The 24,978-nt window shown below is 45.8% G+C and overlaps 1 protein-coding gene across 1 annotated transcript; it reads left to right on the top strand.

Annotated features, from left to right (window-relative positions):
• Positions 1-625: 625 nt before the first annotated feature.
• On the top strand, positions 626-23,327 carry LOC115163755 (GMP synthase [glutamine-hydrolyzing]). Its single transcript, XM_029715914.1, has 16 exons — positions 626-846; positions 2,442-2,617; positions 3,323-3,437; positions 3,629-3,726; positions 7,678-7,781; positions 8,326-8,519; positions 8,818-8,983; positions 9,332-9,483; positions 9,830-10,003; positions 11,666-11,771; positions 14,649-14,764; positions 15,142-15,267; positions 19,799-19,914; positions 20,009-20,139; positions 21,069-21,241; positions 21,349-23,327. Exons 1-16 carry the CDS (start codon positions 820-822, stop codon positions 21,448-21,450), a joined length of 2,076 nt encoding a protein of 691 aa, XP_029571774.1. The 5' UTR covers positions 626-819; the 3' UTR covers positions 21,451-23,327.
• Positions 23,328-24,978: the final 1,651 nt, after the last annotated feature.

The following is a 24,978-nucleotide window of genomic DNA, read 5'->3' as shown; positions in this document are numbered from 1 at the left end:
AGTTGTATTGTCAATTTGTTTTGTATTTAAACACCACTTTAAACGTGTACATGACACTGCAACAACATTTCCCCATGGGGACAATAAAGTCAGTAAAGTTCACACGTCCATTTTCCATCTACTCCAACAGCAGAGAACCTTCTTTAACAGTCCCTTCCAACAGATAGTGAATGTAACTTTTATGCCACTATTGCATCTTTCATGGTGTGATCAGAAGACTCCTCTTCATATTTGTCTATTACATGCAGTGTACCATGTTAACACACAGTTGAGTGTACAAACACTCTGTTCATTTAGTTGAAGCTGAACCCATAATCCAGACATACCGTTGTCTGGATGTCCCCTCATAGCTCCCGTTATACTTCACCCACAGAGGGATCCAAAATGATCCCCAGAAACGTCTTTCTCAATGGAGTGGTGTTTAGTCCTCCATCAATTACATACTATTTACATTATTCACGTGATATAGATAGACATAGGTCGAATTCATCCCCTTGTAAAACTGCAGCAGCTTTTCCATAATAAACTTTTCCACTGAATTATCCAGGAGTACTCCTCCCTGGAAGCCCTTATTCCCACGCAGACAGTCACTACTCTCCGAGAGGGGAGGGGACAGCGACAGTCTTTGAGCGAAGTGGTCGGACAGTGCACGGTCATAGAAAGCCATCCAGACAGTGAGTATTGTAGCTACGGAAGCGCTAGTTAGCACACATTTTCGTCAGCGGTCGGCGCAACAACTCAGCGAGCAGCCACTAGTCTCTCTCTGTTGCGTACTATCTGGAAGACCGAGGAGAGGAGTTCATTCCGCTACACTCATCCATGGCTCTGTGCAACGGAGATACCAAGGTCAGTCAAACAACGGCCTGTGTGCCGCCAAGGAAGCAACATATCCCGTTTCTCGTTCAATGTGTATCGGCTGTCTGTCGGTGGTTGTCGGCTGCGGGACATGGGCGCTGGGAGTCCCCGGTTAGTTACGGCCTGTGTCGTGTTTTCAGCAAACTTGCGGCGTGCGTTCACCTCCGTCGGAGATGCCCGTCTTCATGCCTGTTGCCTCGTCTTTTAAATGTATGTTTTGGAGGGTTTTATAAACCTCCAGCAGATAGTGAATTTAACTTTTATGCCACTATTGTATATTTTATGTTGGAGACATTGCTAGCAGAAGCCGCGTGTAATTTAGCTTAGCTAGCTGCAGCCGCACGGTAGCCGCACAGCTGGATATCGACTACTGTAGTTAGCGAACTAACGTTAGCAATAGCCCGATATTGTTAGCTCACTAGCATGATAGTTAGCAATGTAGTTACAGATTGTCGTGGACTTTATATATATTTCAACTTCGTAGCAACAGTTCGAGATTGTGTTACGAGCATGCATGTTTTTTCTGTCATTTAACATAAAGAATCGGGTTGGTGGCTAGCTAACTATGACTAGCCAGCTAGCGCCCGGTCTCCAGTCTGTCCACCCACCACACAGTTGTGCCAGCTGCAGCAAAAGGCCAACCATCGTTATTTACTTTTCTCCGGGAAAGCAGGCCCAGTATAACAACTCCACATCCAATATCGACGCGGTTTTATATGCAATGTGTGGCTCGCAGTTTTAGGGCTTTAATGGTGTCACTTGCAGTGCTTGATACACGAGCGAATGCCTGTTGTTTTTCATTGACGGAAGTACGGAGTGTCAGAAACCACGTGGGGACATCTCAATTTCACAATTTACTACTAGAGCAGTGAGTTGAATTTGTTTTGCCCACGTCTAATGCCCCAATGTATTGAATGAGAAATGTACAGTTTTGATAAGAATATTAAGCTTGTAACCATAGTGATTTTTAAGACAGTCACTATCTCCCTTGATAACACTTGACTGCCATATCAATGAATCAATGGCTGCCTACATAAATCATGCATAAGGGGCGGGCATATAGATTTAACTGCAAAACAACTTGTTTCGATATATCTATTCTAGAGTAACGTCCACTGGCTTGTGAATCCTGGCTTGAAGCATCTATCTGGTCACTAGAAATCTCAAAAGGCAGGTTAAAGCCCCTACTTGACTGGACAGTTTATCAAAGCTGGTCCCTACTGGACCATGCTCAGGCCCCTAGCTTCTGTTGGACTCGTGATTCTGCGTGTCCTATTCTCAGTACTGAGACTCGCATGTCTCAAATTGTGTTCTGGCCTTAATGAATCCCGTTCCTCACAATGAGATTAGCGAAGTGGGGCCATTCACCATCGCAAATGGTTTTGCCTGTCTTTTGAATGAATTTAACGGTTTGCATCGGTTTTTGAACACCCACTGGTTCAACCATTGTGTTGGGAAAATAGACTATTGTATCTTCATTAAAAACAACATTGTTGAAGGCTATTCCACACATAGGCCTATGTGGTTATCCTGATTGAGTGTTCGCACGTGGTCAGGACAGTGTGTGTGCGTTCTTTCTCCCCCAGCTGGACATCAGCAGCGTTGAGCCTCAGAATGGTTCATGTGAGGGGGCAGTGGTCATCCTGGACGCCGGGGCTCAGTACGGCAAGGTGATTGACAGGCGGGTCAGAGAGCTGTTTGTCCGCTCAGAGATCCTCCCACTAGAGACGCCAGCCTTCGCCATCAGAGAACAAGGCTTCAGGTGAGACTGACTGACATCACACTTGCACCTGGGTGGCATTTACAAAGTCGACGAACCTGGACCAAACATTTTGAAATAAAAAAGAAAATGCATAAATGTAGGTGTGACAGAGAGAACCTGTCAGAATAATGACACTGTGATAATTCCCAAGAGCCCCTCTTTATCTGTCCATCGTCTGTGGAAGAACACAGTTGTCAGGACAGCCAATGAGAGAGCCTGGAGCCCTATACAAAGGAAGACAAACCAGTGGCTAGACTAAGCAGGTCTTTGTAAATATATGAAATGTTACTGTATATTTTGTATTATCTGACCTTGGAGGGAGGGAGTGTGTGTTTACAGGAGAGGTCCCCGTCTCTCTGCAGAAAGGAGAGAGAGGGCAGGGGGGGCTTTTTTAGGAGACAATATTTTTCCATTACAGTTTGCGAAATCGTCTCTCCACCCCTACAGAATAGATGTGCACACACACTCACCTTTTTGGAATGCTTCAGTTTGAACAGACAATAGAGAATGTCTAAACTATGGGCCCACTAGAGAGAGGTTTTCAAACAGCTGTATGCTCATGTCTATGCTATTAGTATGAAATTACTACTCTGTTGTTGTGTATGATGACGTTGATTGTTTGTCTTTTGCCTTTGAATATTTATCCTCCTTCCTTATACCCTTTTTTTTTTTTTTTTACTTTCCTCCCCCTTTCTCTCTCTCCAGAGCGATCATCATTTCTGGTGGTCCTAATTCTGTGTATGCTGAGGATGCCCCCTGGTTTGACCCTGCCATATTCACCATTGGAAAGCCTGTCCTGGGTATCTGCTATGGAATGCAGGTAGGAGGGCCCTGAGAAATACACACACATGAAACCTCCCTCCTGAAGACCTTAGCATAAGACAGATCATTTGGATAAAACCCACTAAGAATCACTTTCTTATGTACACATCACATACAAATGAAAGGAGTTCTTTCAATCAATACAAAATGCAGATTTAAGAGGCTAATGATCAATTGTCTTCTCCACAGATGATGAATAAAGTTTTTGGAGGAACAGTACACAGGAAGAGTGTGAGAGAGGATGGAGTATTCAACATCGGACTGGACAACACCTGTTCTCTCTTCAGGTGGGTTGGAAGAACTAAAGATTCTTCAGTGTAGGCAGATAGAAAACAGTTTCACCATTACCACTCTGAGAAAATAGGTTAATGGTTAGAAGAGCAAAAACGAGTGTTTTTGATTGGTTTGTCCCAGAGCCATGTGATTGACGCGAACTGGATCAAAATTCCAACGGTCACATACTTCAGTTCTCTTTCAAGTATTCATTTCGGTGTTTCACTTATGAGATACGCCCCCAGTGTATTCGTCAGAAGCCTTTATTACGCTACGCCAGCCATGATAGGCTGGATGTCGAGATTTGTGCGTCAGGGAGGGACATCTCTTCTACCCTATAAAAGGTCTGACGCAGCGTCTCTGAGTCGTTCAAAAATAAGCAACGCCTCTTCGTTGCTCGTGCAAGGTTGGCGGTCTGGTGGAATACCTCACTCATGCTATCAGAGAACCGAGGTTACAGTCGTAACCTGAAATTCTCTTTCAAGCATCAGTTTCGGTATTTCCCTTATGGGATAATCTGACTCCCGTATTGCCAGACAAGTTATCCTGACGACCGACTGCCCTGTGTAATACACCGCACAATGGGCCCTTCCCTGAGAAGATCCTACACGTAAAACAGTATGCGCCAGGGTCAATGCAGTGACATCAAGCCTATAAAACTTTGCAAATGTATGTGGCAAAGCCCAACTCGCTGCTAAGCAAATATCTTGGATAGATATACCCTTAAATAAAGCCCAGGGTGTAGCCATTTCTCTAGTGAAATGAGCCGTAGGCCAGCAGGAGACCCTTACTTGTGTAGGCCAAAGCAATGGCCCTCACTATCCAGTGGGATAGGCGCTGTTTTGTGAACGCTTCACCGGTGTAAGGTTTCGCCCAGGAAATGAACATCTAATGACATTTTCTAAACCCCTTAGTCCTGTACATGTAGAGTGCTGGGCACAACATATGCATCCGGAGAGGAAAACGGTAGGGGATAAAAAAAGCTTTCAGCTCAAGGGGAAGACGCATCAAAGTTGGGTTAATAACCTTACGGATAAAGGCAAAGGGTTTGGCCACAATGATGCTATCGTTACTGGGTACCGGCTGCACATGACGAGTGCACTGAGAGTGCCAGAATGTCACTTACACGCTTGGCAGAGGCCAGTACTAGTAATAGAGTTGTCTTTAATTAAAAGCATCTTCAGATCCACCTGATCCAGGGGCGCAAAAGGCTGTTGGCATAGAGCATCCAAAACAACTGTCCCACAACGGGGCAACACAAACGACATGCACCCTTCATAAAACTGTCGTGCTCCCAAAACCCACATGACAAGCCAAAATATCTGCCTGATTCTTTAATAGTAGAAAAAGCCTTTGTCTAATAATAATTCCTGTAGAAACGACATGATTACAGAGACAAAGCACTGGAATGACACTGTCTGTGACTTGTTGCACCATTCCTCAAACACGTGCTGTTTAAAGGGAGCTGGTGGACGAGGCTCTAGCACTCTGAATAGTCTAAATGACATTTTGGGGGAGGCCCGGCAGTGTTCAAGTTAAGCGGTTCACGGGCCAGGTCCAGAGGGCTAACCGTTCTGGGTGAGGATGGAACATCTCGCCTGGCACAGTAGGTCCTGACGCAGAGGGAGGGGCCACGGTTCACCGCATAGTAGTTGACTGATCTCCGCTAGCCAGTGTTTCTCTGGCCAATGCAGCGCTATTAGTATGAGAGACCTACCCTTCTCCCGCACCCTGGCTAGGGTGAGGGAAATCGGGGCCAGTCGGGGGGAATTCATACAGGAGGACGCGTGGCCACTCGTGCGCTAATGCGTCCACTCCTATCGGTGCGTCTCGATCCCTCAGGAACAGTTTATTCTCCATCGATGCATAACGCTCCACTGCTGGGGTGCCGTAGTGCATCCAAACCTGATTGGCTACCTCTGGGTGGAGCTTCCACTCCTCATATAGAGGGTTCCCCCTGGAGAGTAAATCTGCCCTCAGATTCAGTACTGCCGGTGCATGAGTAGGTCTCAGTGACTGGAGGTGCAAACTGCTCCACATATTCAGTCTGTGTATCAGTGTGTGTAAGTGAAGGGATCGCAGTCCCCTTTGTTTGTTTGTTTATGTAAGCCACAACAGTGGTATTGTCTGTTATGACTAGAAACATGACGACCCTCCAGAAATGGGAGAAAATACTTTAATGCTAGGGACACCAAGGAGTTCCAGGCTGTTTGTGTATAAAATGGAGATGGGGTCCCCACTCACCGTTCTGCCCTCGTGGGTCGCACCCCAACTTAAGAACGAGCTGTATAAGGCCATAAGCAAACAAGAAAATGCTCATCCAGAAGCGGCGCTCCTAGTGGCCGGGGACTTTAATGCAGGCAAACTTAAATCAGTTTTACCTCATTTCTACCAGCATGTCACATGTGCATCCAGAGGGGAAAAAAACTCTAGACCTCCTTTATTCCACACTTAGAGACGCGTACAAAGCTCTCCCTCGCTCCCTCCATTCGGCAAATCTCACCATAATTCTATACTCCTGCTTACAAACAAAAACTAAAGCAGGACTTCTGGTTGGGGTGTAGATGGGAAGCCACCAGGGGTTCGATGGGAGGCATGTGGGCAAGCCCAATCCCTTCCATGTCAACACAGTCCAACACCGAACCCACGTTGGACAGGGTTCTTGGAAGAGAAAGGTGTACTGTAGGTACGGATAACCTCCAGGCATTCTGGGAAGACTGGTAGTAATTGCCTTGCCGCCCGTTTGGCTTTGGGTAGCCTCTTACCTTGGTAGCGGGACGTGGTGCTCTCTGCTACTGCATTGGGCCAGGGAATCACCAGTTTGTCTACAGCGCGCTTGCACACATCCTGCAGGTCCACACTGCGAGCTGGTAGGGATGGACCCCGTCCTGCGTCTCCAGTTTCGGATTCCCTGGCAGGAGGCTTGGTGGCCTGGCCGGAGGGGATGAAGCAGTCTTCGTCGCCGTCCGACGATTTCAAAGGAGAACCCCATGGAGTACTTTTCACCTCCAGTCAGGAAGCCTGGCAGGGAGGCCGCAAGGTCGTTGCTGGAGTCCCCCAACAGCGGGGCAATAGCGTGGAGCTGGTCGCCCCAGCTTGCGCTAGCCGCCGCTCCAGGATTCCCCGTGGGGATATCCATCACCTCTGATGAGCCATTGGGGGCACAAGCACCCATGTTAGGGTCCTGTTGACTCAGGCTAGCTTGGCGTGCCAGCTTGCAACGGAGACTCTTCACAGTGAAGTGGGCACAGTGTGGACAGGAGCTGGGGGAGGCTAACGCTTCCCTGGCATGTTGCAGCCCAAGGCAAGCGGAGCAGAACGAGTGGTTGGCCTTGGTCGATATCGTGTTTCCACAGGAGCACATTTGTGCCGGGATCTTCTCCTTGGAGTGGGAGATGGTTTTGTCGCCATAGCTGGGATGCTATGTTTTTAGCTGTCAGAAAAAACTAGCGTGTTAGGCTAGTCAGATAGCTCGCGATTAGTGGGTTATCTCCAACGGTGGCACTCGGTGTGATGGCCGGATACCATTTCCGAAAAGACATATTAGAAAAGATAGCTGGGTGTAACCAGTAAAACACTTTTCTTGTCGAAGTAAAACCACAAAAGCGAACTAGCATGGTGGCTAGCTTGCTAACGATTAGTCGCTGTTTGGATACAGCTGACTTGGTCGTAAAACGAGTTAGCCGTCTCACAGCTGTACCCGTTCCTCCCTCAAAGAATTTTCCTCTTACTGTGGTGAAGAAAAAGGAAAATTGCCACCACCGCACAGTCCAGAGAATAGCGGCCGGCGAGCGAGTCGTCTTTCAGACACACACAGTTCGACACAAGCACCATGTGGCTGCTTGCTGCTGCTTTGTTCCCTCTGGTTCCAGATATGGGTGGAGTTATTTTAGGTTTCATTATGCCTGTGTGTGAATGTACTTCCTGTCTGACCTTTGACCCTGTGTGTGACTTGATGTTGTCAGGGGCCTTAAGAAGGAGGAGCTGGTGCTGTTGACTCATGGGGACAGTGTGGACAAGGTGGCTGATGGCTTCAAGGTGGTGGCCCAGTCAGGAAGCATCATTGCGGGTAAGCATTCTGGGAAAGTTCCTGGGCCTGGAAGAAAATTTATATTTGAGACTAATTTAGTCTACTGCCATACTTCCCTACGTTCAGTCAATTACACAATATGATCTTGAAGACCATTGGCATTCATCCCCTTCTTCCCTCCCCATCCCCTTCTTCCCTCCCATCCCCTTCTTCTCTCCCCATCCCCTTCTTCCCTCCCATCCCCTTCTTCTCTCCCCATCCCCTTCCCTCCCATCCCCTTCTTCTCTCCCCATCCCCTTCTTCCCTCCCATCCCCTTCTTCTCTCCCCATCCCCTTCCCTCCCCATCCCCTTCTTCTCTCCCCATCCCCTTCCCTCCCCATCCCCTTCTTCTCTCCCCATCCCCTTCCGTCCCCTTCTTCCATCCCCTTCTTCCCTCCCCATCCCCTTCTTCCCTCCCCATCCCCTTCTTCTCTCCCCATCCCCTTCCCTCCCCATCCCCTTCTTCCCTCCCTTCATTCGCCTCATCTTTGATCACCCACATCTCACCACTGCCCCCCCCCCCCCCCCGTTGTTCTCTGACAGGTATTGCCAACGAGCAGAAGAAGCTGTATGGGACCCAGTTTCACCCGGAAGTGGACCTGACGGAGCGGGGAACAGAGATATTACGTAACTTCCTGTTTGAGATCGCCGGCTGCACCTCCAACTTCACTGTCCAGAACCGCCAGCAGTCCTGTATCACAGAGATTCAGGAGAAAGTTGGCAAGTCCAAAGTACTGGTGAGGAATCTATAGTATGGTTTGATGCAGTATGTGGGTGTACAACATGAGCCCCAAAGTATAGAACATAGAGACCTTGGGAGGGCGTAGTAAGTTAATCTGAGCTATTAAACACTCAATTAGACAGTGAAATTACACTGTTTTCTCTGCGGAAACAATGTGATCGACTTCCTCTGCTCCCAGAAAGCGGGTTGTCCCTCCAGAGAGAGAGGGAGGGGGAGGGAAATGGAGGTGAAAGAATGTTTTTCTAGTCTTGGCGTTGTGTTGATTGACATGTCTGGTCCAATGTTGTTCCCAGGTTCTGCTGAGTGGCGGGGTGGACTCCACGGTGTGTACGGCCCTGCTGAACAAAGCTCTGAACCAGGAGCAGGTCATCGCGGTGCACATCGACAACGGCTTTATGAGGAAGAGAGAGAGCCAGAGCGTTGAGGAGGCCCTCACCAAACTGGGCATCAACCTCAAAGGTGAGAGGCCAAGCCAAGCTGGAAATCATGCTCAAAAGGTGAGAGGCCAAGCTGGGCATCATCCTCAAAAGGTGAGAGGCCAAGCCAAGCTGGGCGTCATCCTCAAAAGGTGAGAGGCCAAGCCAAGCTGGGCATCATCCTCAAAAGGTGAGAGGTCAAGCCAAGCTGGGGGTCAACCTTAAAAGCTGAGAGGTCAAGCCAAGCTGGGGGTCAACCTTAAAAGTGATAGGTAAAGCTATGCTGGTGTGCTACACCTGTCCAGAATGGACTCGAATGTAGCATACATGTGCCTGGCTGTGTATATGAAAAAAATATCACTAACTTAACTATAATTCTCTCTCTCTCCAGTGGTGAACGCAGCACACACCTTCTATAACGGCACAACGACCCTGCCCATCTCCGACGAAGACCGGACGCCACGGAAACGCATCAGCAAGACCCTCAACATGACCACCAACCCTGAGGAGAAGAGGAAGATCATTGGAGACACCTTCGTCAAGGTACTGTGTCTGTGAGTGTGTCTTGCCTGTCTGTTATCTAAGGTGGAAGATGACAAGGGTTAAGACAAGATAATTCTAATATCCTATAACTCTTTGGAACAATGGACCAGCTATGCTAGTTAGCAATGGCACAGGTAGTTAGCAACGGAGCTGGTCCCATGAATAATGTTAATATTCGAAAAGTTTCCACATGGATTCATACCTTGTCCTGAACTTTATCTTAGTCCTAGTCTGTTGTTTGTCTGTCTTTCTGAGAGTCTGTCTGCGAGTCTCTGTCTGTCTGTCTGTCTGTCAAAAAAAAAAGACTATTGAATTGACTTCCTGTGTGTGTGGTTGGTGTCTGTAGGTGGCCAATGAGGTGATAGGGGAGATGAACCTGAAGCCGGAAGAGGTGTTCCTAGCCCAGGGCACCCTGAGGCCAGACCTCATAGAGAGTGCTTCTCACCTCGCCAGCGGCAAGGCAGAGGTCATCAAAACACACCACAACGACACAGAACTCATCCGCAAGCTCAGAGACGAGGTACACACACACACTGAAACAAACTTCAAACACAACCTTGAAAGCATGTATCAGAGCTTTCTGAGCCAGAGGTGGGACCAAGTCACTATTATTCAAGTCACAAGGTCCAAGTCTCAAGTCGAATCCCAAGTTGAGCGGGTCAAGTCCAAGTCGTGCAGTCTAAAAGCAAGTCATGTAAAAAAAATCTATACAGGCAATTACTTGTTCAACAAAAAAAATCTGTTTTATTTATTGAGGCTACCAGATAGCCCTTTTCATTATTTTGTCTACAACACATTTTTGACAATATAGATGGGTGAGTGTTCCACCAGGAACTAATGGAGTACAAGTGGGGTGTGTGGGGACCGCATTGAGTGTGACACAAGATGTATCATGTATGAAATGCAGAGGGTCAAGTAAACATTGGACATCGGCAGTAACATTGTCAGATTCCCTTATTCACCCGCACATTACAGACAACACATTTCAAGCAATTTTGATATACAAATATCAATTTCAAGCCATTTTTCACATACAAAAAGACCAGTAAACCTCTGCTTGTAATTGTTGCTTGATACCCCATTGCTGGTGAGCTTGCCGGTTCATATTCTTATCACCAAACGATATTTATGTCAATCCTCTCTCTCCCTGCAATGTAACATTTGCACTGCACCTGATCCTATAGCAAATCAGCCATCTGTTCGCTAGATCAGTGGATTTGACCCGCAACCCACAAAAAGGAGTGGTTCAAAGCTTGCCACCCCCGCGCCCTGGGTGGTGGTGCATTTTCAAAACCGCAAGATACAGAAATAAAGTGTGTTTTACACCTGCATTTTGAGCTGAAAGTAATTCATGTTAGCAGTCAATTTCAAATATCATAACTAAATCCCCAGACTCTTTTTGTTGTTGTTGTTGACATCTTCATAAGAAATGAAGGTAGTGCAACGTCACAGCTATCTTCAGACATAGTACCACCACTGAGGTATAGAATTATAACCCACGCAAACTAGGCCTATCTGAAATAGGAAAATGACCAAATCACCAGCTAGCCTATTGTTGTGGAAAAGATGCATCCGTAGCAGATTGCTAAACGGTACTTTATATGGATAAATATTAGCATAGGTAGGCTACTCTTTGCGCACCAATGCTAATGACTGGTAAACAGTCAAGATGCACTACCTTTTGGTTCTGAAGCAAATATTTTATCATTTTGAAACAATAATTTGGTGTAATGCCGTAGGCCTGTGTTAGTGAACAGATCGAATAAGCCAAGGTATAAATACAAATGGTAGACTATATGTAGCCTATTAAAATACAATCCCCCAAAACTTTCTCACTATGCTAGCTCACCCAACCTGTGTTGATTGACAGTTTGCTGGTCCAATCAGAGGGCAGAGTGCGTTTAATTAGGCAATCTTTTTTTGTTATTTGTTATTTTTTTGAAAGTGCGATACTGTCTCTGGCTGCGTGGAGAGTAATTCACTGAGTCTCTGTGCCACAAAATTAATGACAAAACATTACAAATCTTGGCCAGATATTTTTCAAGTCATCAGTCTCAAGTCCAAGTCAATTCTGAAGTTATTTTATTTTATGTCAAGTCATGAAATTTGTGACTCGAGTCCAAGTCATGCGACTTGAGTTCACAACTCTGATCTGAACTGTCTCCTCTCTCATTCCCTCCAGGGAAAAGTCATTGAGCCACTGAAGGACTTCCATAAGGATGAGGTTCGGGCACTGGGCAGAGAACTGGGACTGCCAGAGGACATCGTCTGTCGACACCCTTTCCCTGGTCAGTACCCCACCGTACACACGGGACAGAACGTTATATATAGTCATGGAACATTTAGAACCAACACAGAATAGAATGTTCTATATAGAGTCATGGAACATTTAGAACCAACACAGGACAGAACGTTATATATAGTCATGGAACATTTAGAACCAACACCGAATAGAATGTTCTATATAGAGTCATGGAACATTAAGAACCAACACAGGACAGAACATTATATTTATATTATATTTATATTATTTATATTATTATATATATTATTATATTATTTAGATAGATATCTATCTATCGATATATATATATTTATATATATATAGATATAAATATAGATATATATAGATATAGATAGTCGTGGAACATTTAGAACCAACACAAAATAGAATGTTCTATATATTTTTTTATTTATCCATTATTTTACCAGGTAAGTTGACTGAGAACGCGTTCTCATTTACAGCAACGACCTGGGGAATAGTTATAGGGGAGAGGGATGGGGGATGAATGAGCCAATAGGAAGCTGGGGATGATTAGGTGGCCGTGATGGTATGAAGGCCAGATTGGGAATTTATCCAGGACACCAGGGTTAACACCCCTACTCTTACAATAAGTGCAATGGGATCTTTAGTGACCACAGAGAGTCAGGACACCCGTTTAACGTCCCATCTGAAAGACGGCACCCTACACAGGGCAGTGTCCCCAATCACTGCCCTGGGGCATTGGGATATATTTTTTTTAGACCAGAGATATAGTCGTGGAACATTTAGAACCAACACAGAATAGAATGTTATATACAGTTTAAGTCAGAAGTTTACATACACTTAGGTTGGAGTCATTACAACTCATTTTTCAACCACTCCACAAATTTCTTGTTAACAAACTAGTTTTGGCAAGTCGGTTAGGACATCTACTTTGTGCATGACACAAATAATTTTTACAACAATTGTTTACAGACAGATTATTTCACTTATAATTCATTGTATCACAATTCCAGTGGGTCAGAAGTTTACATACACTAAGTTGACTGTGCCTTTAAACAGCTTGGAAAATGTCATGGCTTTAGAAGCTTCTGACATCATTTGAGTCAATTGAAGGTGTACCTGTGGATGTATTTCAAGGCCTACCTTCAAACTCAGTGCCTCTTTGCTTGACATCATGGGAAAATCAAAAGAAATCAGCCAAGACCTCAGGAAAAAAAATTGTAGACCTCCAGAAGTCTGGTTCATCCTTGGTAGCAATTCCCAAACGCCTGAAGGTATCACGTTCATCTGTACAAAGAATAGTACGCAAGTATAAACACCATGGGACCACGCAGCCGTCATACCGCTCAGGAAGGAGACGCGTTCTGTCTCCTAGAGATGAACGTTCTTTTCTGCGAAAAGTGCAAATCAATCCCAGAACAGCAGCAAAGGACCTTGTGATGATGTTGGAGGAAACCTGTACAAAAGTATCTATATCCGCAGTAAAATGAGCCCTATATCGACATAACCTGAAAGGCCGCTCAGCAAGGAAGAAGCCACTGCTCCAAAACAGCCATAAAAAAGCCAGACTACGGTTTGCAACTGCACATGGGGACAAAGATCGTACTTTTTGGACAAATGTCCTCATGTCTGATGAAACAAAAATAGAACTGTTTGGCAATAATGACCATCGTTATGTTTGGAGGAAAAAGGGGGATGCTTGCAAGCCGAGGAACCCCATCTCAACTGTGAAGCACAGGAGTTGCAGCATCATGTTGTGGGGGTGCTTTGCTGCGGGAGGGACTGGTGCACTTCACAAAATAGATGGCATCATGAGGTAGGAAAATTGTGGATATATTGAAGCAACATCTCAAGACATCAGTCAGGAAGTTAAAGCTTGGTCATAAATGGGTCTTCCAAATGGACAATAACCCCAAGCAAACTTCCAAAATTGTGGCAAAATGGCTTAAGGACGACAACAGTCAAGATATTGGAGTGGCCATCACAAAGCCCTGACCTCAATCCTATAGAAAATTTGTGGGCAGAACTGAAAAGCCTGTGCGAGCAAGGAGGCCTACAAACCTGACTCAGTTACACCAGCTCTAACAGGAGGAAGGGGCAAAAATTCACCCAACTTGTTGTGGGAAGCTTGCGGAAGGCTACCCAAAATGTTTGACATAAGTTATACAATTTAAAGGCAATGCTACCAAATACTAATTGAGTGTATGTAAACTTCTGACCCACTGGGAATGTGATGAAATAAATAAAAGCTGAAATAAATAATTCTCTCTACTATTATTCTGACATTTCACATTCTTAAAATAAAGTGGTGATCCTAACTGACCCAAGACAGGGAATTGTTACTGTAATTTGTAATGTTTTGCAGAATGTCTATGGCTTTAATGTTAACCCCATCTTCTCCTGTAGGTCCTGGCCATCAGAGTGATCTGTATTGTTAACCCTCTCCTATAGGTCCTGACCATCAGTGATCTGTATTGTTAACCCTCTGCTGTAGGTCCTGGCCATCAGAGTGATCTGTATTGTTAACCCTCTGCTGTAGGTCCTGGCCTGGCCATCAGTGATCTGTATTGTTAACCCTCTCCTGTAGGTCCTGACCATCAGAGTGATCTGTATTGTTAACCCTCTGCTGTAGGTCCTGGCCATCAGAGTGATCTGTATTGTTAACCCTCTGCTGTAGGTCCTGGCCTGGCCATCAGTGATCTGTATTGTTAACCCTCTGCTGTAGGTCCTGGCCATCAGTGATCTGTATTGTTAACCCTCTACTGTAGGTCCTGGCCATCAGAGTGATCTGTATTGTTAACACTCTCCTGTAGGTCCTGGCCATCAGTGATCTGTATTGCTAACCCTCTCCTGTAGGTCCTGACCATCAGTGATCTGTATTGTTAACCCTTTCCTGTAGGTCCTGGCCTGGCCATCAGAGTGATCTGTGCAGACGAGCCCTACATCTGTAAGGACTTTGCTGAGACCAACAACATCCTCAAGATCATCACAGACTTTTCTGCCATGGTGAAAAAGGTCAGAGAGCAGAGCATCACTAGTCTATGACAGGAACACGGTACTAATAAGAGTTTTGGACATGGAGCTCTGGACTGTTGGACTGTTGATGCAATTGACCCCAACTGTCCTTCTTTATGCACCAACATGCTGATAACTTACGTATGTCGGCGGCAGCGTAGCCTAGTGGTTAGAGCGTTGGACTAGTAACCAAAAGGTTACAAGATTGAATCCCCGAGCTGACAAGGTAAACATCTGTCTTTCTGCCTCTGAACAAGGCAGTTAACCCACTGTTCCTAGGCTGTCATTGAAAATAAGAATTTGTTCTTAACTGACTTGCCTAGGTAAATATATGTCAGACTAGCTAATAATAATCATAACTTACTCTGTCCCTCCAGCCCCACACGTTGCTGCAGAGAGTGAAGTCGTGTATATCAGACGAGGAGGAGGAAAAACTCCTGCAGATCACCAGTCTACATTCACTCAATGCCTTCCTGCTGCCAATCAAGACTGTGGGAGTCCAGGTATCACTTCTTACAGTATTACTCACTCTAGGCACTGCTTGACATGGGGTGTCTGTCGGAATGTGACCTCTGACTTATACACATACATACATACATATATATACACACACACATATACACATATACACACACAGTAAGTGTTGCTTCTGACCCTCCCAACCTGGGCTCTAAACCCGGGACCTGCTGAGCACAACGGCCTCCCATGAAGCATCGCTCCCTGTCGCTCTTGCAGAGCAAGAGAAACAACTACTTCAAGGTCTCTGAGCGAGTGACGTCACTGATTTGAAATGCTACTAGTGTGCACCGCTAACTAGCTAGCCATTTCATACCAATTACATGTAGACTTATTTTATTCAATATTTAAAAACCGAAACTAAACCGAAATTTCAGCTAATCGCTCAGCTCCTCTGATGCTGGAGTCTAGTCATATCTCCCCTTTTCTGAGAGTATCTCTCTGACCATCCCTCTGTTTCTCTCTTGATGAAGTGAGTATGAGTCAGGGCAGTAGCTGACCAAAATACTCCCTCTGGTACTGCTGGAGTAGGCATCTTCACTCTCTCTGTCTCTCTGGAGTAGGCCTCTTCTGTCTCTCTGGAGTAGGCATCTTCACTCTCTCTGTCTCTCTGGAGTAGGCCTCTTCACTCTCTCTGTCTCTCTGGAGTAGGCCTCTTCACTCTCTCTGTCTCTCTGGAGTAGGCCTCTTCACTCTCTCTGTCTCTCTGGAGTAGGCATCTTCACTCTCTCTGTCTCTCTGGAGTAGGCATCTTCACTCTCTCTGTCTCTCTGGAGTAGGCATCTTCACTCTCTCTGTCTCTCTGGAGTAGGCATCTTCACTCTCTCTGTCTCTCTGGAGTAGGCATCTTCACTCTCTCTGTCTCTCTGGAGTAGGCATCTTCACTCTCTCTGTCTCTCTGGAGTAGGCATCTTCACTCTCTCTGTCTCTCTGGAGTAGGCATCTTCACTCTCTCTGTCTCTCTGGAGTAGGCCTCTTCTGTCTCTCTGGAGTAGGCCTCTTCACTCTCTCTGTCTCTCTGGAGTAGGCATCTTCACTCTCTCTGTCTCTCTGGAGTAGGCCTCTTCACTCTCTCTGTCTCTCTGGAGTAGGCCTCTTCACTCTCTCTGTCTCTCTGGAGTAGGCATCTTCACTCTCTCTGGAGTAGGCCTCTTCACTCTCTCTGGAGTAGGCCTCTTCACTCTCTCTGTCTCTCTGGAGTAGGCATCTTCACTCTCTCTGGAGTAGGCATCTTCACTCTCTCTGGAGTAGGCCTCTTCACTCTCTCTGTCTCTCTGGAGTAGGCCTCTTCACTCTCTCTGTCTACATTTGCCCCACTACATAAACTGGGCTCTGTGGTCAACTTGCCTGGCTACCCAAACTCCTTGCTCCGTCCAAATGCTATGCCATACTCTGATTTTGTTAGAGATGATCCAATCACTGATGACTTTGTTTGGTACAACACCGCTCATTTTGAGTCTCAGACTGAAGTATGTAGCAAAAAGAGCAGCGGAAGAATTCTACTACATTACCCACTGGGCTATATGTCTCTGTCTGCCCCACTACATTACCCACTGGGCTATATGTCTCTGTCTGCCCCACTACATTACCCACTGGGCTATATGTCTCTGTCTGCCCCACTACATTACCCACTGGGCTATATGTCTCTGTCTGCCCCACTACATTACCCACTGGGCTATATGTCTCTGTCTGCCCCACTACATTACCCACTGGGCTATATGTCTCTGTCTGCCCCACTACATTACCCACTGGGCAATATGTCTCTGTCTGCCCCACTACATTACCCACTGGGCTATATGTCTCTGTCTGCCCCACTACATTACCCACTGGGCTATATGTCTCTGTCTGCCCCACTACATTACCCACTGGGCTATATGTCTCTGTCTGCCCCACTACATTACCCACTGGGCTATATGTCTCTGTCTGCCCCACTACATTACCCACTGGGCTATATGTCTCTGTCTGCCCCACTACATTACCCACTGGGCTATATGTCTCTGTCTGCCCCACTACATTACCCACTGGGCTATATGTCTCTGTCTGCCCCACTACATTACCCACTGGGCTATATGTCTCTGTCTGCCCCACTACATTACCCACTGGGCAATATGTCTCTGTCTGCCCCACTACATTACCCACTGGGCAATATGTCTCTGTCTGCCCCACTACATTACCCACTGGGCAATATGTCTCTGTCTGCCCCACTACATTACCCACTGGGCAATATGTCTCTGTCTGCCTCACTACATTACCCACTGGGCAATATGTCTCTGTCTGCCCCACTACATTACCCACTGGGCTATATGTCTCTGTCTGCCCCACTACATTACCCACTGGGCTATATGTCTCTGTCTGCCCCACTACATTACCCACTGGGCTATATGTCTCTGTCTGCCCCACTACATTACCCACTGGGCTATATGTCTCTGTCTGCCCCACTACATTACCCACTGGGCAATATGTCTCTGTCTGCCCCACTACATTACCCACTGGGCTATATGTCTCTGTCTGCCCCACTACATTACCCACTGGGCTATATGTCTCTGTCTGCCCCACTACATTACCCACTGGGCTATATGTCTCTGTCTGCCCCACTACATTACCCACTGGGCAATATGTCTCTGTCTGCCCCACTACATTACCCACTGGGCAATATGTCTCTGTCTGCCCCACTACATTACCCACTGGGCAATATGTCTCTGTCTGCCCCAATACATTACCCACTGGGCAATATGTCTCTGTCTGCCCCACTACATTACCCACTGGGCAATATGTCTCTGTCTGCCCCACTACATTACCCACTGGGCAATATGTCTCTGTCTGCCCCACTACATTACCCACTGGGCAATATGTCTCTGTCTGCCCCACTACATTACCCACTGGGCAATATGTCTCTGTCTGCCCCACTACATTATCTAGGCTATATGGCTCTGTCTGCCCCAATACATTATCTAGGCTATATGGCTCTGTCTGCCCCACTACATTACCTAGGCTATATGGCTCTGTCTGCCCCACTACATTACCTAGGCTATATGGCTCTGTCTGCCCCACTACATTATCTAGGCTATATGGCTCTGTCTGCCCTACTACATTACCTAGGCTATATGGCTCTGTCTGCCCCACTACATTACCTAGGCTATATGGTTCTGTCTGCCCCACTACATTACCTAGGCTATATGGCTCTGTCTGCCCCACTACATTATCTAGGCTATATGGCTCTGTCTGCCCCACTACATTACCTAGGCTATATGGCTCTGTCTGCCCCACTACATTACCTAGGCTATATGGCTCTGTCTGCCCCACTACATTACCTAGGCTATATGGCTCTGTCTGCCCCACTACATTATCTAGGCTATATGGCTCTGTCTGCCCCACTACATTATCTAGGCTATATGGCTCTGTCTGCCCCACTACATTATCTAGGCTATATGGCTCTGTCTGCCCCACTACATTACCTAGGCTATATGGCTCTGTCTGCCCCACTACATTACCTAGGCTATATGGCTCTGTCTGTTTTTCCATTGGTTTATTTCTCAAATTCATACAAGCTTTATTTTCATGAAATGAGAAATCCATAGTGTCTGCACACTGTAGAACAGACAGCACAGTACGAACCTGTCTTTGTTTTCTTTTCTGTCCCTCTCTTCTGACAGTGTGTGGTATAGCTAGGCCTAATGTTAGCCTGTGGTTTGGGCTCTGACGTCAGGACTAGTTAGACTCTTCCTGTTATTCCTTCACCCAGAAGCCATCTCCTTCTCACTATAACAGGATGGCACTGCTACCGCCAGGGCTGAGTAGGTAGAACTCTTCCCATAATCGCTGATACCGGGTCAGATATATTTGTTTATCCAGCTAATGGTTTAGGTTAGTATTGGGGAGGGGTAATCTGATCCTAGATCTGTGGTTAGTGGCAATGTCTGCCAATGCGTGTTTTGGAGATTTACTGCTCTCTGTTAATTTCCTTCAGGCTTTGGTTGAACGATGTCTGTCTGTTGACAAGTGCATGGTAATGGAATGATGACACAGCTGGCTCCGCCCATTCAGTGGTGGATGTCTCCTCCACACTTCCTGCTGAAAGCCACTGAGAGATATATATTTATCCCAGAAACAGTCAATGTGTGTCTGTGTGTTGGTAAGTGGACCAGGAGAGACACAGGAGTGTTAACAGAGAGGGGCTTATTGTTCTCTGTGGAGTTTGGCTGGGAGCAGAGAGAGAAGAGAAAGGCCTCAAATAACCCCAGAGTCTCTTAATGAAGTCTAAATGTGAAGGATGGACCCCGATAGATCACTTTTGATTAACTAATCATCACGATAATGAAGTGTTGGTCAAGTGAACCTCTACAGCATGCATAAGTGATCTAGCTGAAGCTTTACCATGTGTTCTCTGTGTGTGTGTGTGTGTGTGTGTGTGTGTGTGTGTGTGTGTGTGGTGACTGTCGGTCCTATAGCTATGTGTGTGGGGTCACCAGTAAAGAGGCTCCTAACCTGTTCTCTCTCTTTCTCTGTCTCTGTATGTAGGGTGACTGTCGGTCTTATAGCTATGTGTGTGGGGTCACCAGTAAAGAGGCACCACACTGGGAATCCCTCATGTTCCTGGCCAGACTCATCCCTCGCATGTGCCACACCATCAACAGGTAACACAGTACACAGTAGATGAAGTAGAACCCGTTACTGCTAGCGGGATGCCATATGGACCGTCTTTCCTCTCTCCTGCCTCTCTCCCTCCAGAGTTGTGTATGTATTTGGGTCCCATGTGAAGGAGCCCCCCACAGACATCACCCCCACCTTCCTGACCACGGGTGTTCTCAGCACACTCAGACAGGCAGACTTTGTGGCCCACTCCATCCTCAGAGAGTCTGGTAAGTGGTTTCCTGCTTCAGGAGGGGAGCAAAAGGGCTGGATAGAAATTATTATTGGATTCAGTAGAGAGTATAGAAATACAATGTGTAGAACTCTAGGGATGTGCACGGTTATTCGAATATTTAAACGGACGTTAGTATTGAAATACTTGTGTCAGTATTCATTTTGGCAAGAGAGAAATTATAGGCCTATTTTAACAAAAAGGCTTTTTCGGAATTATATTAAAACATTAATGTGACTTTGTTACATACAAGGATATACTATGACATTTTCAAATTATTAACGTATTGGAAACAACACACTTTTCAAGGTAGTTTTTATGATGTGCACGGTGCGCCCCATGAAGACGGGTAACTTTGTTTGTTGGCCAATCAAAGAAGCCGAGAGGCTCAATGTGGAGTGAGTTCACTAATGCAATGCAAGTTGAAATAAAATAAGGGATTTGAAAGTTAGCGAAATGAGAAGGAGCAGGCTACAACGAGGAACCGGCAGGTTGTATTCCGCGCATGTGAAACATTAGATTTGATAGGCTGCTGTTTATGGGGTTGGGAAGAAAGCACAGCATGCGGCCTTAATTAGCCTAGCTAGCTATTATATGGGATGATAAATAACACTGTGGCTGCTACAAGTTAGCTAGCGTTGCGTTGGCGTCTCGCTCTCTCCCTCCGTCTGGTCGCTCCCAACACACACCAGGCTGTCTACTGATGCAGCAATAGAGCGCTAGCTTTTCCCTCGCGCAGCATTACTCAGGTTAAAACCTTAAGTTTAAACAAAAACATGTATTTCAGATATCCGACAAAACAATCATGATGCTATTTGAATAGTGAAAAGATTTCAAACCCCCATCCCTGTAGAACCAGCCTCCCTTTATGAGGTGCTCGTTGCTAACCCTGTCTGGTGTGGTAATTCTGTACCCTCTTTCTCCCAGGTTACTCTGGGAAGATCAGTCAGATGCCGGTCATCCTGACCCCTCTGCACTTTGACCGTGATTCCTCACAGAGGCAGCCGTCCTGCCGACGCTCTGTGGTCGTCAGAACGTTCATCACCAGCGACTTCATGACCGGTATACCTGCCACGCCTGGAAACCACATCCCCGAGGAGGTACTACCGCTCGCCGCGAGATGGGGATCAGACATTACTCTCAGTGCAGATGTATAAACCACGGTCTCCAGCTCTAACCCTTCTCGCTCTCTCGCATGTCTCCCCAGGTGGTGCTGAAGATGGTAAATGAGATCAAGAAGATCCCTGGCATCTCCCGGGTGATGTTTGACCTGACCTCCAAACCTCCCGGCACCACAGAGTGGGAGTAGAGCTCATGGAGAGAGAGAGAGAGAGAGAGAGAGGAGATGTGAGCTCCTCTCTTCCTCTTCGCCTCCTCCTTTCCTTCCCTCTCCTAACACCTATCCCCCCCCATCTCACCTCTCCTTTCAGATCACCCCCCCCTCTAGAACATTCCCATGGAAAGCAGGCAGTACTGTGACCAGCACACACCTGAAGCCGCTACTCTGCCCCCCCCCCTCTCAGTTTTTGGGAGGTGTGTTTGTATTATTGTTATTATAGATATGATGACTATTCATCCTTACTTCTGGATCAGTTTCTTCATGCGTGACAATGCATTATTTTTTCCTTCTTTGGCATAAGTGCTGCTTCCTGCTTTTGGAAACAGCCAGTTGAGATTCAAGGGTTAAGAGAGTCAGAGAGTTCAGGAAGTGGATTGTGTAAACGGCGTGCCTCAGATTGCAGCGTGAGACCAACGACAGAAGAAAGAAAAAACAACATAATTGTATGACATACAGGAGAAGGAAGAGCAGCAACTAGCCAGTGGCTTAAAGTCTTCCGTTGCGTTTTGGCTTTTTTGTTCCACTTCCGATGATTCTTTTTGTCCCATGATTCTTTTTACTCAACCATTTCTGTTCCAACTGTATACTGTTGCAACGAGACAGACAGGGGCTGCCTGTCCAAAGTCATTCAGCAGAGAAACTGTGACCAATATCATTTTTTTTTTTTTACTTTTATTTTTGCCAAATGTAGATAAGCTGTGGTGAAATTAGATCTGGGTTTTTGTTGACGATTCACTTAAATGAAAAAAGGTGATGTTAAACTACCAACACAGTGGCCAAAGGAAAATATGAGTTAATTTTCAGAGATTGGTAACTGTTTGGGAAACCCCCAAAATGACTGTGGTGTCCTTTTCTGTGCCTGTTTTTTTTCTTTTCTCTTCCCCTTTGTTTGACACGCCCCCTGACTGGTGAGAACTGTTACTTCATGCTGCAATATATGTTGTTTAAGAGAAACAAGATGACAAAAGGACTGAGAATTAAGATGTTAGTATAGTCAAAACAACAATTGTTGTGTGAACACCTTTGTTATCATGATCATGCTGGCACGTGGCACCTCCTACAGTTGTGTAGGAGCAACTTTTGCACATAAAGCCTTGGTGCTTTCCTAACGTGTTTGGGAAGTTATAGTACTTACAGCTGATGGATTTTAAAACCCGATCGCGAAAACATCCCCCTTTTTTTTTTTATAGGGTGAAATTGAAAACTGGCAGTGGCCATCTTGAGCGTTGCATCTGCTAGAGGACTCCTGAGTAGGCATTGCCAGTAACCTGGCTCTCAGTTCAATGTTTTCAACACTCATTTACTGAGAGTCCTCAGTTAGTCCAGGACTAACTGTTTTACTTGACCTGAAGCATGTCATTTTAAGGACCCCTGTCTGCCCCATGTCCAGCCTGTACGTAATGTTTTACTGTGCGATAATACTGATTTACATGCCTCTGTGTTTGACTTTACCCCTCACCTTCAATATTATTTTGTTATGACAGCTGAATACCCAATGCAAAATGAATCTGTTCCTTAACGGTCTTAATTGCAACTTGTTCTTAATGTCTCTCCTTTTGTGTTGCCTTTACTTGTGTATTTTATGATGCATATGTCTACTTGGAAAACAAAAACAGCTTAAAATTAATGGATGTTTAATTTTTGTAGTTGGATTTTACTGCAATATTGAAATAAGATTAATTTATGCAATTCTGTGTTTTGATATTCTTTTTTGTTTGTTTTGTTTTAAAATGATCACAGCTAATTTTTCCTTAGTAACGTGCCTCAAAGCAAGCCACTGCATGCAGTTTCAACTATGAAATGTGTATAATGAAAAACCAAGCTTTAGTAAAGAAGTCCCTGTTGAATCTTCTCACACTCTTTACCAACTAATCAAAATGTCTACATTTACTCTATATGACCAAAAGTATGTGGACACCTGCTCGTTGAACATCTCATTCCAAAATCATGGGCATTAATATGGAGATGCCGCCCCCCCCCCCCTTGCTGCAAGAACAGCCTCCACTCTTCTGGGAAGGCTTTCCACTAGATGTTGGAACAAAGTGCTGTACAGAAACCCAGCCTAAAACCCCAAACAGCAAGCAATGCATGTGAAAGAAGCACGGTGGCTAGGAAAAACTCCCTAGAAAGGCCAAAAACCTAGGAAGAAACCTAGAGAGGAACCAGGCTATGAGGGGTGGCCAGTCCTCTTCTGGCTGTGCCGGGTGGATATTATAACAGAACATGGTCAAGATGTTAAAATGTTCATAAATGACCAGCATGGTCAAATAATAATAATAATCATAGTAGTTGTCAAGGGTGCAACAAGCACGTCCGGTGAACAGGTCAGGGTTCCGTAGCCGCAGGCAGAACAGTTGAAACTGGAGCAGCAGCAAGGCCAGGTGGACTGGGGACAGCAAGGAGTCATCATGCCAGGTAGTCCTGAGGCATGGTCCTAGGGCTCAGGTCCTCCGAGAGAGAGAAAGAAAGAGAGAATTAGAGAGAGCATATTTAAATTCACACAGGACACCGGATAAGACAAGAGAAATACTCCAGATGTAACAGACTGACCCTAGCCCCCCGACACATAAACTACTGCAGCATAAATACTGGAGGCTGAGACAGGAGGGATCAGAAGACACTGTGGCCCCATCCGATGATGGGGTCCTGTTCTGGTCCTGTTCTGTGAGCTTGTGTGGCCTACCACTTTACAGCTGAGCCATTGTTACTCCTAGAGGTTTCCACATCACAATAACAGCACTTAAGAGTTGACTGGGGCAGCTCTTACAGGGCAGAAATTTGAGGAACTGACTCGTTGGAAAGGTGGCTTCTTATGACGTTACTATGTTGAGTCACTGAGCTCATCAGTAAGGCTATTCTACTACGAATATTTTCTATAGAGATTGCATGGCTGTGTGCTCGATTTTATACACCTGAAATAGCCGAATCCACTAATTTGAAGGAGTGTCCACATACTTTTGTATATACAGTGCCTTTGGAAAGTATTCAGATCCCTTGACTTTTTCCTCATTTTGTTATGTTAGTCTTATTCTAAAATTGATTAAATAAATAAAAAATTGTCAGCAGTCTACACACAACATCCCATAATGACAAAGTGAAAACAAGTTTTTTTGGGGGGGAATGTTTACAAATTTATTACAGATAAACCTGATACCTTATTTACATAAGTATTCAGATCCTTTGCTATGAGATTTGAAATTGAGCTCAGGTGCATCCTGTTTCTATTGATCATCCTTGAGATGTTTCTACAATTTGATTGGAGTCCATCTGTGGTAAATTCAATTGATATGATTTGGAAAGGCACACACCGGTCTATGTAATGTCCCACAGTTGACAGTGTATATCAGAACATAAAACAAGCCATGAGGTTGAAGGAATTATCCGTAGAGCTCTGAGACAGGATTGTGTCGAGGCACAGATCTGGGAAAGGGGGTACCAAAACATTTCTGCAGCATTGAAGGTCCACAAGAACACAGTGGCCTCCATCATTCTTAAATG

This window comes from Salmo trutta, chromosome 26, assembly GCF_901001165.1.
Source record: "Salmo trutta chromosome 26, fSalTru1.1, whole genome shotgun sequence".
Classification (NCBI taxonomy): domain Eukaryota; kingdom Metazoa; phylum Chordata; class Actinopteri; order Salmoniformes; family Salmonidae; genus Salmo; species Salmo trutta.
This window is presented reverse-complemented; position numbering and strand designations above follow the sequence as displayed.